Here is a 15,964-nt window from a genome sequence, read left to right as displayed (position 1 = left end):
GCGACTCGAGGCGAGCTAAACCAGACTTGGAAGGATCCTGGTGTGATTTAAACCCTCTCTGATGACTTGTGCAGCTCCTGGGTGCCCCCAGGGTTTCGTACCATCTGCAGTGTCCATGAGGCTGGAGCGGTTGGATCCCTTGTGCATCCCCTTGACAATTCCCGAGGGAGGGAGGTCGACGGCTGCCGGTCGCGCCGAGGGGGTGGAGGTAGTTGCTGTCACATCTGGGGGGACTGAGAAACTTTCTAAAAAAAGAAGAAAGCTGCTAAATACACCATTTTATTATCCCCCCCAAAAAGGAGTAAAGTGTCAAGTCACCTGTTAGCAATAAATCCTAAGGATTGAATGGGTTGGATGTGTGGGAACCCTCATTAATGCTAAAGATATTGATTCCTAAAGGTTCAGGAGAGGCACAGCATCTGCTCTGGAAACCAAAAAAAACCCAAAGGCACAAGGTTTTGTCCGTGTCAGGAAAGTGCTTCAGCAAAACAGAATTCCTGTTCTTGGTTTCTAACCTTGAAGCTCAATCTCTTGACATTCAGTACTGTAAAAAAAATAAGTTGTTTTTAAAACAAATTTGAGGTTCACGGGAGCTCTGAAACATCCAAATCCCTCCCTCACCTATGCACTGATCTCTCCTGCTAGAATTCTACTATTCAGCTTTATTTTGGGACTGAGGGCTTTTGAAAACAAACCAGGTGGGAATTTGAGCAAAGCAGATCAGCAAAAGTTGTGTTTGGGTCTCAATCCCTTCCAGCTGGGCGGTGACAGAGCTTGTCCAGCAGCTACAGAAAAAATCCAATCAACAGTGTGAGCTGGGTCTTACTTCTGCTTCAAGCTGCAAGAGACTGTCCTGCCTTTCAGCCGAGGCTGCAACTGCATCCTGCAGGAATTCTCCAGTGGGCTCTCCCTTGAACAAGGGATTTTTGTTTATTTTGGGGTTTTCTTTACACAGCCCAGCAGGTTCCATCATCTGATAGGGCAAGAATATTCTATTCTGGCTTAACAGCACCAGCAACTGTTGCTTACAAAGGGAAAAAATCAACAATCTGAAACTATGGGTTGGGTTTTACGGATAGTCTGAAGTCAAATCCCAAATAATTCCCACTGACAGGGTTTTGTGATTGGTTCTGTGTCGATTGCCCTTTTTCTAAAGGGGGAAAAAAGGTCCCATTTCTGCATCCCTTTGGAGACACGGTGGCAGTGGATATTTCTCATGCACTGAACTTCTAAATTCACTGGAAAGGACGTGGATTTGTACAATCCAAACACCTGCAGGACTTTTTATTGCTCTCAAGAGGGAGATGTACAGAATTGTGTATGTGAGGGTTCTGTTCATTTAAACCAGGTGTTAACACGGGATGAATGTGGCAAATAGAATTCTGACGAAGATTCCAAGCTTCTATTTTGCATAAGACACTAATTAGATTAGACAGCAGATATTCTGGAGGTAAAAAGCTGTGTTACCTTAATTCATTGCAAAAGGTAATGTGGCCTTCTGCATGCTCCAATTAAAAACAGCCTCTCTGCTTCAAAGACATTAATTATATTGACTACATTTTATGGGCAACCTCCTCAGTTTTCCATTTCAGGAAACCATTTGCATCCCAGCGAATAAACAAACAAAGTAACAGCAATAAAAAGATAAATAAGTGAAAGATAAAATCACCAGCACTTCTATGCACTGCTTGCCCCAACCCAGTTTAAGCAGAAGCAGAGAGCACATGAAATACAGACAATGTCCTACGGTGCGGGAATTTCCTCACCAGCAGCTAAAAAGGACAAACATACACAGAGCAAAAACAAACTTGGCCATTTCATACAGAAGCATCAGCAGCAAGGAGCACCTCAGAGCCTCAGAAAACTGAGCCCGGGGTATCCGGATCTGTAGATTTTTTTGCTCCGTCTCCTCAGTATCTGGATGCTCTGGTTATTCCTCAGTCATGGAAGAGCTGGGCTAAACTTTACTCCTCTAACCCTGTTTTTTAATGACAGGCTCATTTGTTCACACACATGGCTGGGTTTGGCTCTTTTCCTCTCCTGATCTAACGCAAGCAATAAACCATCGGGGCTCGGAGCAAAATGAGGATGTTAAACACAGCATTTCCCCACTCCACAGGCACAGACACCCCTGAGGGAATCGTCAGGACACGGATGAAAATGCCACTTGCACTGGGCAGCTTTGTGCCCACGGGAGCTCCCAAGAGCTGGAGACACAAAGCAACACAGGACACAGAGAGCTGTGCCTCCTGCTCTGTCCACACTGGCCCTGGAGTCTTCCCTGCTTCCAGAAGCATCCTGCTCCCCACTCTCCCTTTTAACAACCACCTCAATCCTCTGAAATTCTTCAGGAAAACCAACAGCGTGACGGTCCAACCAATCCTCCATCAATACCAGCTAAACTCTTGCTCCGAATTTCCCTCCTGCAATGGACAACTCCAGCTTTATCAACACAGTCTGAACTCGAAGCGATTGTTCTGTTCGTACCCAGCTCCTACCTATTCGAGTATTGGCAAATACATCAGCTAGTGACCCACTGGTCCCTTTGCCTTCTCCATGGGAAAGTGTAGAGGATGCTGATGAGGATGTGGATGACCCCTGAACAGATCGGTTGATCCAAGACTCAGCATTCTGTAAGCTCTGGTGCAATGCAGCAGAGAGAGCAGCTTGGCGCCTGAGCGAGCCCTCGTCCTCGGAGGCGGAAGACGTGTCTGTGTGGAAGCAGAAAGAAAATCTAGCTGCTTAGGGAAAAGCACATGGCACTGAACATGCTCTTTCCAATCACATATCAACAGCACAGGCTTTCACAGGAAGATCTGTTTTCCACAGGCCAAACCAGAGGTTAAAGCAGCAGAATCGGTGGGAACGCACTCACCCCTGTGTGATTCACCTCCTCAGACAACATCCTTCCCCTGGGGTCTCCAAGACTAGAACTCTCATCACTTTTCCATTCATGTTCCATAATATCAGATGCTGGTTTTGCCTAACTCTGGACATTCTGAACTGCAAGGTGAGGGGTCAGGGTCGCTGTCGAACCGCAAAGTCCCAGGAACAAAGAAAACGCAGGAAATGACTGTGCCAAGGCCACAGCAGAAAAAGCTTTTTGTCTGGGGCTCTAAATGGGGCCCTTTCAAATTGCAGAAAACAAACAAAAAGCCCAACCCCAAAACAAAACAGAGAAATCTACAGCAAGGAACTGCTTCCTGTGTGTCCCAGAGCACAGATACCTCGGCTGTCCCAAAACTGTGAACTAATTATTGAATTACCACCAAGCAAACACTCAGTCCTTGAGATGTTGAGCTGTACAGTGCTAAATCCAAACACACAGGTGGCTCTCCCTAACATTCAGGTGCTCTTCAAAGTGATTTTCTGCCTACACTGAATGGTAAATCAAACTATTAAATCGTGTTCTAGCCACCTGGCAGAGTGGAACGAGCTGAGGCAAAGGGCTGACTCCAGCCATGCTGTGGGTGCTGACCTCGATGGCTGTGAGTCCCCCAGCACAGGATGTGCTGCAGTCCTGGACGAGTGAGCACACAGCTGAGACCCAAGCAGACACCAGGAACATGCATCAGCCCCCCGGAGAAAGGAAGGGAAAAAAGAAGTGTGATAAAAGAGGAATTGAGGAGGAGGAGGAGTGAGGTGGCCTAGCAGAGCAGTTTCAGAGCTATGAATTCACCGGGAGATGTGGATTCATAACATTCGGATGACTCTGTCAATCCAAATGGCTGCGATGCTTCTGCACAATGAGACACAACATAGAATTCACTGCCAAAAACCACACGGACTGGTTTGTCAGTGCATCCAGCTGCTGGGAAACAGAGGGTTATTGAGACCTGCTGCACATGCATGGTGACAGACACCATGGCATCCAGGGATTCTGCTGCAGGCAGGGCTGAGAGAAGTCCTGCAAGTCGTGGAATCCCACCGGACCCCTCCGAGGTCCTTGCCCAGACACAAACATCGCTGCAGACCCTGAGCATTGAACATTAACAAAACCAAGATGTGAATTATCCGTCAGAAACAGGAGTGAGGGACGAAGAGGTGGCCTCAGTCCAGCCGATCTGAACCACAGACTGGACCCACGAGGACCATCCTCACACAGGACATCCCAAGAATCCCACCAGGCGTCCCTTTGAGAACTCCTGGAGGAGAGGGCGCTCCCCATCCCTGCGAGAGGATGTGTGAAGGGCTGGAGCAGCGGGAGCACTGCGGGATTGCAAGGTGCATCCCTCACCTGGCGGGGTGCAGGCGTCGGCCGGGGACTGGACGAAGGTGGAGCGGCGTTTGGTGGGCATGGGCAGGGCCATCTTCTGCTCCTTGTGCTTGGCCAGCGCCGCCTGCACCGCCTCGGTGTGGATGTCTGCCAGAGGGAAGGGCACACAGCAGCAAGGTGATGACTCAAGAGCTCAGATTTTACATTTTCCCAACCCTACGCTGCCTTAGTGCCCAGCTCTAAACTCCACAGAAAGTGGAAAGTGTCTTCACGTTTTAATTTAGACAAAACAACCTCTCTGGGCCCCTGGCCCTACAGCCTCAGGTCCTGAAAAGCACGGACAAAAGTGAATTGTGGGGGAGCAAACTGGGGGAATATGACTTCATTACATGAAGCTGTAATTGGAGAATTAACCCCGATATGCAAACAGACCGAATTCATCATTATCTGAAAAACTCAGGCCCGTTGTTCATCTTGGGTGCAGCCTCTGGGAGGCTTCTGGCTGCCCAAGGTGTATCTGTGGAAGGCCTTTAATAAATAAATATATTTATTTATTAGAAATAAATCTAAATAAATAATATTTTATAATACTGTATAAATAAATTATAAATAAATAAATAAATAAATATATAAATAAAATATTTTATAAATAAACCCATTTTATTCTCTTAACTTTGTCTAGCCTCTGTTCTAGGGAGCCACTCCAAGGCACCAAAGGAAGGAGTAACACGCCTTCAAACACCCACATCTGCCTGTTTTCAGCACCAGTGAATCTCTTCTGCCACCCTGGGAGTAGCATCACCTTTTATTCCCTTTTTCTAAACAAGGAAACCAACTGAGGTTGCTCAAGTTAGCAAGCTGAATGCAGGGCCAGGTTTGTTACTCTGGAAACTTCTGGATTAAACTCATTATATCCTCGTGTCTCTGGCAATTTTTACAGAAACCTCAATCCTGGCAGACTGTTCCCCTCAATTGAAGATTATCCTAAAATCTGCCTGTGCACCATTTAAATATGCACATAATGTGAGCAGCCTCAGGTCTATAAACTCTCATTTCTCAGATTAATGTATTTTAATTCTGCTTTTGCAAAACCCAAACCAGGCTCTCCTAACCCTCCATGAAATGGTGGGATATGAGTGTCACTGGAGGAGGAAGATTTAATAAACTTTATTTACCTGTATTGAGAAGAAAACTTAATTCTTATTAAATTATTATTAAATTAAATTATTATAAAAATATTAAATTAAATTATATTAAATTAAATTATTGTAAAGTGAAAAAAAAAACCAACCAGGGAACAAAAATTAGGTGCAAACACCTTCTCCTGTCCTGAAGTGACGCAGGAGCTCAGCAGGTGCTGGGCAGCCCTTCCTGCTGCTCCAAGCTCCCAGAGCTCCAGGAACTGTCACCTCACTCAATGTTATCACCTACAGGTGGTTAAAGATTTTTTTTTCCATTCTGTGAACAATTTGCACCAAACAATTTGCACTGAGCCAGAAAATCAGGGCGACATTATTTGTTTTTTCTACTTAAAAGTGGTTTTGATTCAGCAGCTGCAGCCCACAGTCTGATGTTTCATTTCAGAGAACCACCCAGGCAGGACTTTCCATCAGCACGTGGATAATAATTTTAATTCCTTGAGAGGAATGCAGGGAATTCTTGTATCCCTGCCCTTACCAGATCGATAACGTTCATCTCTGGCTCCCCCTGAGCGAGCTCGGTGGAATTTGGATGAGGATGAGGAGGATGATGCTGAGGCTGGAGCTGCAGATGGAGCGGGCATCTGAGGTCTGGATTCCTTCTGTAATGCTGGATCAACCCCTGGAAAACAGGGAGTGGGAAATAAAAGGAGATTTTTTGGAGCACACTCTTCCCTTTTGCCATGACAGGGATGTCAGGAAGTTGCTTTGTCACTCGGTGTCTCCCAGTGACCAGCGCTTGTTATTGACTGGAAAACCAATAATCAACCAGCAGCAAGAGCCTTTGCTGTTCCCATTAATCACAAACCCAAGGAGACCTCCAGCTGCCTGGTTCTGGCTTTCAGCATGTCCAGTGCTTTATCATCCAGGAAAAGTTTGTTTATCCCATTAAAACAGGAAGCAAAACAGATAATCTGATAAACATTATCATTTTACATAATTCAGCAAGAGCAGCTCGGAACTGTTGCTAGTGGAGGTTCAATTCTAAAATGAATCTGTGTGCCAGAAGAAGGTTTGAAAACAAAAACCCAGAGGTCACCCAGCTGTAATTTCCTCCAGGTTGTCACCTGGAGCCATGCAAAGAAACAAGAGCAACTGTGTCATCTTCGGAATCCTCACAGCCTAGCAAAGGATCAGAGAAATGGAGAGGAAACCACAAATCCTGGGCTTCCATTCCAGCTACACCACTTTGGAGGTGTGTGGTTTTAGGTAAACAACTTCAGGTGAGTGCCTCGAGCTCAGGGACTCCCAGAAACAGCAAATCACCCTGAGCTGGCTGCTGGAATCTCCACAGGATCACAGAATTCTCGAGGCTGGAAAACCCCTCCAGACCACCCAGTCCAAGCTGTGCCTGATCCCCACCTGGTCCCCAGCACAGAGCACCGAGTGCCACATCCAGACCTCCCTGGACACCTCCAGGATGGGGATTCCATCCTGGGCAGCCCTTTCCAAGGCCTGACCACCCTTTCCATGGAGAAATTCCTGCTGGAATCCAACCCAATCCTCCTGTCCAACCCCAGCTGCCTCCACCCTCGTGTCAGGGAGTTGTGGAATAAAAAAGTCCCCCCTGAGCCTCCTTTTCTCCAGGCTGAGCCTCCCCAGCTCCCTCAGGAGTTTCCCAGCTCCTTCCCCAGCTCTGTTCCCAGGTCTGGACTCACTCCAGCCCCTCAATGTCTCATAAAAAGACATTTTTTTAATTCCTCATCTTCCTTCATCCATCCCCTGTCCCTTCTAAAATCCCAAAGAGAAAAATATTATTGGAACATTACTGAATGTTAAAGCAAACTAAGAAGCCACTTAGTTGTGGAATGTTAATGATTCTTTAAACTACCATGCCAAAAACTGAAAACCTTTATTTCTAGTTAAAGAGCAGATCTGATAGCATGAAATCCTCAAATCACATTAGGGGGACAAATGATTATTCTCCCTTTCCACTGGTGCTTTTTGGATATAGTAACACATACCAGAGTCCTGTATTTTTACAGATTATCAAAACCACATTTGTAACACACTCATCCCCAGTGCAAATGGCACAAAGGAAAAGAGATCTCTGTGGTTCAGGTGCAGGACCTGGGCTCCAAAACAAGATTATGAATCCAAAATCTCAGCTCACCCACACCCAAAAGCAGCATTTTGTGTCAGTATGGAACACGTTCCATTGATAACCAGTTTAACACCTTTGTAGCATTTATTTGCTTTCATCAAACCCAGCGCAGTTTCATTTTGCTCCAAAGACAACAACACAGACCAAAGAGAAGCTTCGTGTCTTCTCATCACTCGAGTATTTACAAATTCAGGCACCCACTAGATGTCAGCAGCAGATTTAACACTATTTTAAATGAATTATTAAATTCATATTCGGTTCTCTTTCGTAAGTCTTGTAAAAGCCTCTGATCTCTCCGCGGGGCATCACAGGGCGAACATGACACTCCAGCAAGGAAGGGATCAGAGGTGGCTCCAAGTGACATGACACACAGAGAACCAGCTCTTTGTTTCAATATTTCCCTCTGACATAACAACACGTTCCAGTGGCCTCACAAAGCGTTCAGAGCAAAGAGTGTAAATCACTGATGGTTACACAACAAAGCAGCACAAGTGAGCCAAACCTGGCAGGTGACAGGTGATTTATTTCGTGCTCCCTTCACAATAATCCTGCTACAGCTGCGCTTTCTGCTGGCAGAAACATGACAAATATGACAGAGAGATGAAAAATGAATTATTTCAGATTGGCTTTGAAGGATGCCATGGATTTGTTGACTGTTTTTAGTTCCTAATGAGAATTGACTGCTTTGCTATTGCTGCGTTTTGGTGAGGGGCCAACGATTTAGAGATTCAGAGACCGAAGCATTAGGAGATGAAGGAGGATAAATGTTTGCATGAATAACAAGGAGAGCAAGTGCTACATGCACAAGGAAGCAGCTGTAAACCTGTCACTCCACTGTCTGCAAACAGAACGGAGCAGCACTGCTGGGACTGCGCTGGCTATTCCTTGAAGATGTGTTTTTTTGAGCTACAATACCCATAAAAACATGGAAATAACCAACTTGAGCCTCCAGGGCGGCCTGAACACGCTCCCAGAACCCAAGGACACCTGGCCCAGCTCCGTGGGCTGTGCTTGCTGCTGATCCCCATCATGGAGAACTCCCTGGAATTAGGGATTCAGATTTTTGGGATCTGCAGATTGCAGAGACTTTTCAGGAGTTAAGCAGCAAGATGGACCTTAATGGATATTGCACCAGAAAAAAATGCATCTTTAGGTAATTAACAGTGCTGCCTTAACTCCTGAATAATGAGGCAAGCTCCCAGAGGCCATGTGAATGGAGCACAAATCCAGCAGTAAGAATCTCCTAAATTATGCTGCTGACATGCCCTGACACATCACCTTCCCTCCCTTCCTCTCATTTCACACCCATGGAATGGAGACACCCCATCAGCCAGCATGGGCCAGTGCTCAGAGAAACAGCACAAAATGCCAGCACTGAGTGTTTTGTTGTTGTTGTTGTTGTTGTTGTGGACTAAATGAATTTTCTTCTCATTACCAAGGTGACCTGATTCCGAATCCCTCACGCATGACTTCCACGGGGTTTTTGCAGCAGGAGATTCCCAGGCACTGGGGCAGCTGGGTGTGAGATGTACGAGGAGCTGGGCTGGAAGGGCAATCAAACCCCTGCGTTAATTGGTGACCTCCATCATCATCCCAGGCCTCTGCCTGGACCTCAGCTCCACTGGCAGCTCTCAAAGCCCCACAATCAACAGCAGAGCCCAGGCTTGCCAACCACTTCCCCCCCCTCCCCTAATTAAACATTTTCTGATCAAATCAAACACGTGCACAGTGCCAGGGTGGGGGCCAGGGTTGGAGCATCTTCACATTCCACAAGACTCGGGACAAAAGCAGGGCTGCCAAGAGCTCCTGAAGCACCAAGGATTCCCCATTTCCTCCTCAGGCTCGAGATCTCCACTGGCACAAATGCTAGCCTGAGGACTGTAAAACCTGCTCAACAAATACCTGCTTATCAAGAGGGATTAGTCATGGGTATATTAGTTTTTGGTTTAAGTATCTGGTCTTTAAGAAACAGATTTGATAAATTGGCAGCCACCGAGTTGCTGAGATTCCCATCACATCCCTGAGGACTCCAGGGAGTCCTCAGCACTTGGAGAGCTGCTTGAAAATCTCCATTTTGAAGGCTAAATTACAATTTTTGTTTGCCATGCTCCCTTCAGCAGGTGGCTCAGACAGAACACACTGTAAAAAAATAAAACCCAATCTCCAACAAGGGAATGAGCCCCACCTGGAGATGAATGAACAAACAAATCCCAGAACCAGCTACAAGAGCAGGAACTGGGCAGTGCTTTGGGGTGGGAGAGTCTGGAAGTTGCCACATGACAAATTTATGTTCCCCCATCGAGTGCCTGAAGGGAGCTGCTGTCATTTCCACCCAGTCCCGTGGTGTTGATGGGCAATAAATGCACTTTGAGCTTTTACTCTTTATCAATTTGTTTTTTTGGCAGTAGACCAGGCTCAGTAAATTCCAGTAGGTCCATTCAGGACTCCCTGTCATATCCAGTCACTGCCCAAAATCAGAACCAGACACATCAGTTTTTAATGGCTGAAACATCTCAGTGTATCAGTAACAATTATTCTGGGTAAACCCCAAAATAATGATTAGACACACACTCAGCCATGTCCTTCAGTTTACAATTATATATAATTATCCCACATACAACCAGCTGAGCTGCTCCGGATCTCTGAAGCAAAGGAAACAATTGTACCCAAAGGAAGTGACTTCAGCTACTCTGGCAAAATAAAGCAACAAATGATAAAAATCCGAATGTTTCTCCAACAAGGAATTAAGATGGCTGAAGGACACAGCACAGACCAACGCTGCAGTTCAGACATTTTTGAGAATGTTTCCAGAGTGGTTCTTGAGGATCCAGATTGATCCAGAGCCCTTGAGCTCTCAAGAGCCAAGGGAGTGGGAAGTGATGGACGGATGTGGGAGACCACAGGATGCTCTGGGCTGGGAGGGACCTTAGAGCCCATCCTGTTCCACCCCTGCCATGGCAGGGACACCTTCCCCTATCCCAGGCTGCTCCAAGCCCTGTCCAGCCTTGGAAACTTCCAGAGATTTGGGCAGCCCCAGTGCCAGGCTCTCCCACAGCACTGCAGAGTCCCACCAGGAGCTCTGGAGCTGACAGGAACTCCTGGAGTTCAACAGAACTAGAGACCAACCCACACACCCTCACAATGTCATGATCAGCTCAGAATAATCCAGAACTGGAAAATGGGATCTCAGTGCTCCATTGCACGGATCCCTTTAATGTCACAGCTCTACAAAATCCTGATTCCAGCCAAAACAAGGACCTACCTTGGGTTTGTGGAACGTACGGAGCCAGCAGCTTTGCTCTCTTCTTCTCATACCCCTTCTGTGTGATGTCCCCTAAAAACAAGCAAAGAAAACTCATTTAATCAAATCAGAATTTTGCAATTTGAGGTCTGGTTGGTTTTTTTTTTTTCAGTGCCATGAAGGTTTCACCTGAACACAGCCATAGAGAACCCGAAACTCAATAAATCCGAGGGCATTAGGATTTCAAAGCTCCATATTACAGAACTTCTGCAGTTTCCCTTGGGATCAGAGACCTACACTATCCACTATTTAAATGCAGTAACTTGGATCACAGCAGCTATCTAAATGGAATATCAAAGCAGTGAAAAACTAAAAAGGGAAACTGGGAGTGCATGAAAATATTCTGTAACCACAAAACAACTTAGGCGAACAAAGTGGGATAATTCCCAACCAACAGGGTGAAGGAGAAGTGCAAATCCAGAGCCTCATCTTGAACTAATCAAACAGCAAACAAAGCCAGCCCACTCCAGCAGCTGCCATGGGGATCTCCAAAAACTGAGGCAAGGATGGACAGTCAACTTCCAGACTCGTGTCCAGCCAGCACAGCCCAGATCCAGGAGCCAGGGCCTCCCCATCCTCACAGGGGGGAATTTCTTCCATGCAGGTAACTCAAACTTCCCCTCTTCCAGTCTGAACCCATTCTCCCTGTCCTGTCGCTGCAGCTCCTGATGAATTGTCCTTCTCTAGCTCCCCTGCAGCCCTTTCAGACACTGCAAGGTGCTGTGAAGTTTCCACACAACCTTCTCTCCTCCATGCTGAACACTCCCAACGCTCCCAGCCCGTCTCCATAAGGGAGGTGCTGCTCCAGTCCCGTTTTTATCAGCTTTGTGGCCTCCTCTGGACTTGTTCCAACAGCTCCACATCCTCCTTATGGTGGGGGCCCCAGAACTGGGCAGAGGATTGCAGGTGGGCTGTCACGAGAGCAGAGTACAGGGGGAGAATCCTCTCTGGAGTGATTATTATTAGAGTGATTACTCTAGAGACCAGAATAAGCATTTGTAAACTTTTCCCTCTTTTAAAAAACTAATCTGTCTGATCCTGGAGATGCACCATCTGGCTGCTGTCTTTTGTTTTAATTTCTCACATTACATCAGAACCACAAGAAAGACTGGAACCTTGGAGGGATTAAAACTAACAGCCCTGCAGCGTTTCAAGCCTCTTCATAGCCTGCCTGGCACTTAAAACCTCCCACCTCCCAGAGATGGGGAACCATCAAACACACAGCAGCACTAAGAAAAACAGAATTATTTGGTATCAAGCTAAAATCAAGCCACAGGATGACAAGAAGTGAGTGCTCACAAACAGGATGTTTTCTTTGCCGTGAGCCTAAACTGAGAGGGAACAGCCCCGGAGCAGCTCCGGCCGTGGGGTTTGCTCTGAACAGGATCCTCCTGCCAGGGGCCACACCACAAACAGGGATTACAGGCTCCAGGCTCTAAACCTCCCAACACCACCAGTGTCTCTGCTAAAACATTCCAGCTTAGTGCCCAGTTTGGTTCCAAAGGTGATGTGTGAAATGCCTGGAAAGGGAATGGACTCCACTCCTTAGTGCTGGGCATGCCAGTGGCACTCGAAGCACTGACGGGAGTTTCAGAGCTCGAGTACAACTCAGACTTAATGACAGAGGTTTAGATAAGATACTGGGAAGAAACTCCTCCCTGTGAGGGTGCTGAGAACCTGGATCAGGCTGCCCAGAGAAGCTGGATCCCTGGATCCCTGGAAGTGCCCAGGTGCTGGATGGGACTTGGAGCAACACTGGGACAGTGGAAAGTGTCCCTGCCCATGGCAGGGGGTGGAACAGGATGAGATTTAAGGTCTCTTCCAACCCAAACCATTCCATGATTCCATCCTTCTCTGACTCGTGCTGCTCAGGGCAGGGTGTGCATCCGCACACAGAATTTTATCTCACTCCTCTTAACACCAGGTTTGAGTCAGGGCACAACAAGTCCAAACAAATCCAGGAGCTGAAAAGAATATCCACAATGCACTGAAATGCCAAGCAAAGCAGTAATTTCAGTGCCTGACTGCAATGCAGAGCTCGGGTGACACTCGCCCTGCTCACCCACAGGTACGTGCAGGGAGGGGGACACCTCAGGCTGAGCTCCTGTGTGCCCCAGGACGATGTCCTGAGCGACTGCAGGAGCTCCAAAACCCTCCAAGCTTTGCCCAGCTCTGCCTCCACTTCTGGAGGTGATTTTCAGAGAATTGTGGAGTGTCCTGAGCTGGAGGGGACCCACAGGGATCATCCAGTGCAGCTGCAGCTCCTGCACAGACCCCACAACAATCCCTGGAGCGCTGTCCCAGCACCCCTGGAGCTCTGGAGAACCTTTTCCTGCTCTCCTGGAGCTCTGGAGAACCTTTTCCTGCTCTCCTGGAGCTCTGGAGAACCTTTTCCTGCTCTCCTGGAACACTTTTCCACAGAAAACTGCTGGAATTACTAAGGAATACAACATACACAAGTAATACATGTAACACCAGAACTTTGAGTTTTGGTAGCACCCCATTCTGCTTCACATGCTGGGAAGCACAGAATTCTCTCTAATTATTTGTCCCACACATATATCCTACCAAAAAAAACCCAAGCCCATCCCCATTGGAATGGAAGCAGTTTGGTTCCCAGGCTCACAGCTGGAAATCTGAAGCCAAGGTGAGATAGTGATGAGAAACAAGAAGGGAACTCAGGCCACACCACCACTTGCAGCCTCAACTGCACATTGTTAATATTATTGTTGTAAAAAGGATTCTCTGAGCATAAGCCAATAATAAAATAAAAGCCTAATGCTATTTGGCAAAAGCAGGGAAGTTCCAAGGAGAAAAATTCAAGCAATAAATATAATAAAGCTGATAGATTCCTGGGACTCCCTGGCAGTTCTCTGTCTTCCTAGTGCTCAATTTCCAATTCCATCTGAATTTTTATGCTGTTATAACATAAAAAAATAAATTAAACCATTATTCTGACAAATAGATTGCCAGTCCCAAACATCTGCACAGGATTAGGAGATGTAAAGCCTCAATTCTGAGCCCAGCCCTACTGAAGTGGAAGGGACTGAAAGGTTTAGGGAAGGAGATAAACCCGAGTTCTTTCCAGAGCACCATCCACAATTCCATGAAACAAAATTTGTGTGAACCAAACCACAATTCCCTGAAACAAAAGCTCCAGCCAGACACAGGGATTGTCCTCCTGGGAAAACCATGTGCAGACATGGGTGGCAGGTGTAGAGTCACCTCGTGGATGTGATTTAACTACTGCAACCACAACTGGCACAACCAAATTGGCACGTCCAGCCTTGGGAACAACACGTGGCACAGGTGGAATGAAATTACTGAATAAAACCTCTTTTCTGGTCATGCAGAGTCTAAATTTGGTACCAATCCACTGATACAGACACAAAAGAATCACTAAAGGAGAAATTTTCTTTCACTTTATTCCTTTTCTGCTGATCTACAGGAAATGGAAATGGCGAGATCTGGACACAAACGTGGATTTCCTCATGGAATATCATAAATTACAGCCACAGGAAGAGCACCAGGACAATAGGGCTGCAAACTCTGGAACCATTCACTCCTCTGACATAAACTTGGTCAATCATTAACCCCTTTCCACAAATAAAACACTCTGTGATATTTTGGGTGCTAAATTCTCCCAGAGAGCTCAAAACCCACCCTGAGAACCACAACCCCTCTCCAGGCAGACACAAGACAGGGCACCACAAAGAAACACCAGCAAAGCAAATGAGGGCTGATAATTTGGCCATAAAATGGTGTTTGTTCATTCCCAAAGGAAGAAATTAAAACACAAACAGTGTTGAGCCTCTCCTGGCTCCCTCCCATCTCTGTTCCGTTCGCTCTGTATTTATCCGTATCCGCAGCGAGCCGAGGCTGAGCCTCCCCAGGCTGAGGCCCTGCCCAGGAAATGGGGTTTTGCTCAAAAGGAAAGCAGCTTTTGGGGTTTTACAGGAGAGAGAAGAGTGAGCTGAGCTGTGCTGTGATGGAGGAAGAGCCTCTTCTTCCTTCCTGCCACCTCTGCTGCAGCTTCCACAGGTAAGCAGCTCCCTGGGACAGAGCAGGTGTAAACACAACCAACTGAATCCATTTGGAATGCTCTGATCACTGGGAATGCAGGAGAAAGGATGAACTTTCAAATGGCAGAGAGCAGGGAAGCCAGGGAAGGACACCTGATCGGCTGGGATGTCACACCTATACCCAAATCCTGCCCCAGAGAAGCCCCTCCAGCCTGGCTCCCCACCCACGCCAGGCTGCTCTTCAGCAATTAGCGCTGATGATCTGTTCTAACCAGTGGTGCTCAATCAGTGCAAGGTGGTAACACCCGCTAATCCTGCTAGCTCAGACAATGCTCCTCTTTCAACATCCCTGCTCCCCTTCCCCCCATGGAATGAGAACACTGAATCATTTACTGTCTAACAAAACCATAATTACTACAGTGGAGAAATTAAGGAAAATGATCACGTAGGGCAAAGCATCTCCGCAACAAAGCCTCCAAACACTGGGCTGCAGCAAGGAGAAGATTCCAATTGGAAAGCACTTTGTGTGCATTGAAACAAAATGTTTGTATGGTTTAAAAAAAAAAATAAAAAAGAAATCTGTTGATGTTTCCAACAGTTTGTGCTTCCAGGGAATCCTGGTGGTGCTTCTGGTACTTCCATTAGCCCCAAAATACAGACAGCTATTCTACTTAAAAGCAAATGTGACAAAAAGATTGTAACAAAAATAATTAGATTATTCTATTATACTATCCCTGATGCAACCAGATTTTGGGTCTCACCCCTATAAATGACCTGATGGCTTGGCCTTTCTTGCCTGTTGATGTCCAGGCACAGGACAGGCAACATCTCCCAGTGGTTTTGTCATCTCAAACCTGCTCTGAAAGAGCAGAGCTCAGTCTGGGCCTGCAGGGCTCGAGTACCAACATGGAGACAATGAAGACCAGAAGTGCTGCTGAAAAGCCCAAAATGTTCTTTTGCTGCACGTCACCCTCAGATAAAGCCTTTCGAGTGTGACTGGAGTGGTTTGGAGAAACACAAAGTGAGGACTGAGTGCACTTGTGGCCTGGGCAAAAAATGGGCACAAATCGGGTCAGCGCTCAGTAAGGAATGTTGTCATCACTCATTTATGTACTTAGAGCT

At 46.7% G+C, this 15,964-nt stretch overlaps 1 protein-coding gene across 4 annotated transcripts in view; it reads right to left on the bottom strand.

The window, feature by feature from the left end:
* The window catches only part of DIP2B (DIP2 acetate--CoA ligase B (putative)), a 61,785-nt gene that overhangs the window by 25,825 nt on the left and 19,996 nt on the right, over positions 1–15,964 (bottom strand). For 2 of the 4 annotated variants that reach the window (XM_086870569.1, XM_086870570.1), the window contains exons 2-6: positions 10,782–10,853; positions 5,894–6,037; positions 4,238–4,363; positions 2,499–2,711; positions 102–245 (exon numbers count right to left, since the gene is read on the bottom strand). In XM_086870569.1, the coding sequence (XP_086726695.1) occupies positions 102–245; positions 2,499–2,711; positions 4,238–4,363; positions 5,894–6,037; positions 10,782–10,853 (699 nt within the window). The remainder of the gene's footprint in view (positions 1–101; positions 246–2,498; positions 2,712–4,237; positions 4,364–5,893; positions 6,038–10,781; positions 10,854–15,964) is intronic. The other 2 variants (XM_086870571.1, XM_086870572.1) reach the window with 1 other exon arrangement.

This window comes from Cyanistes caeruleus, chromosome 32 (genome assembly GCF_971803275.1).
Source record: "Cyanistes caeruleus chromosome 32, bCyaCae1.hap1.1, whole genome shotgun sequence".
Classification (NCBI taxonomy): domain Eukaryota; kingdom Metazoa; phylum Chordata; class Aves; order Passeriformes; family Paridae; genus Cyanistes; species Cyanistes caeruleus.
This window is presented reverse-complemented; position numbering and strand designations above follow the sequence as displayed.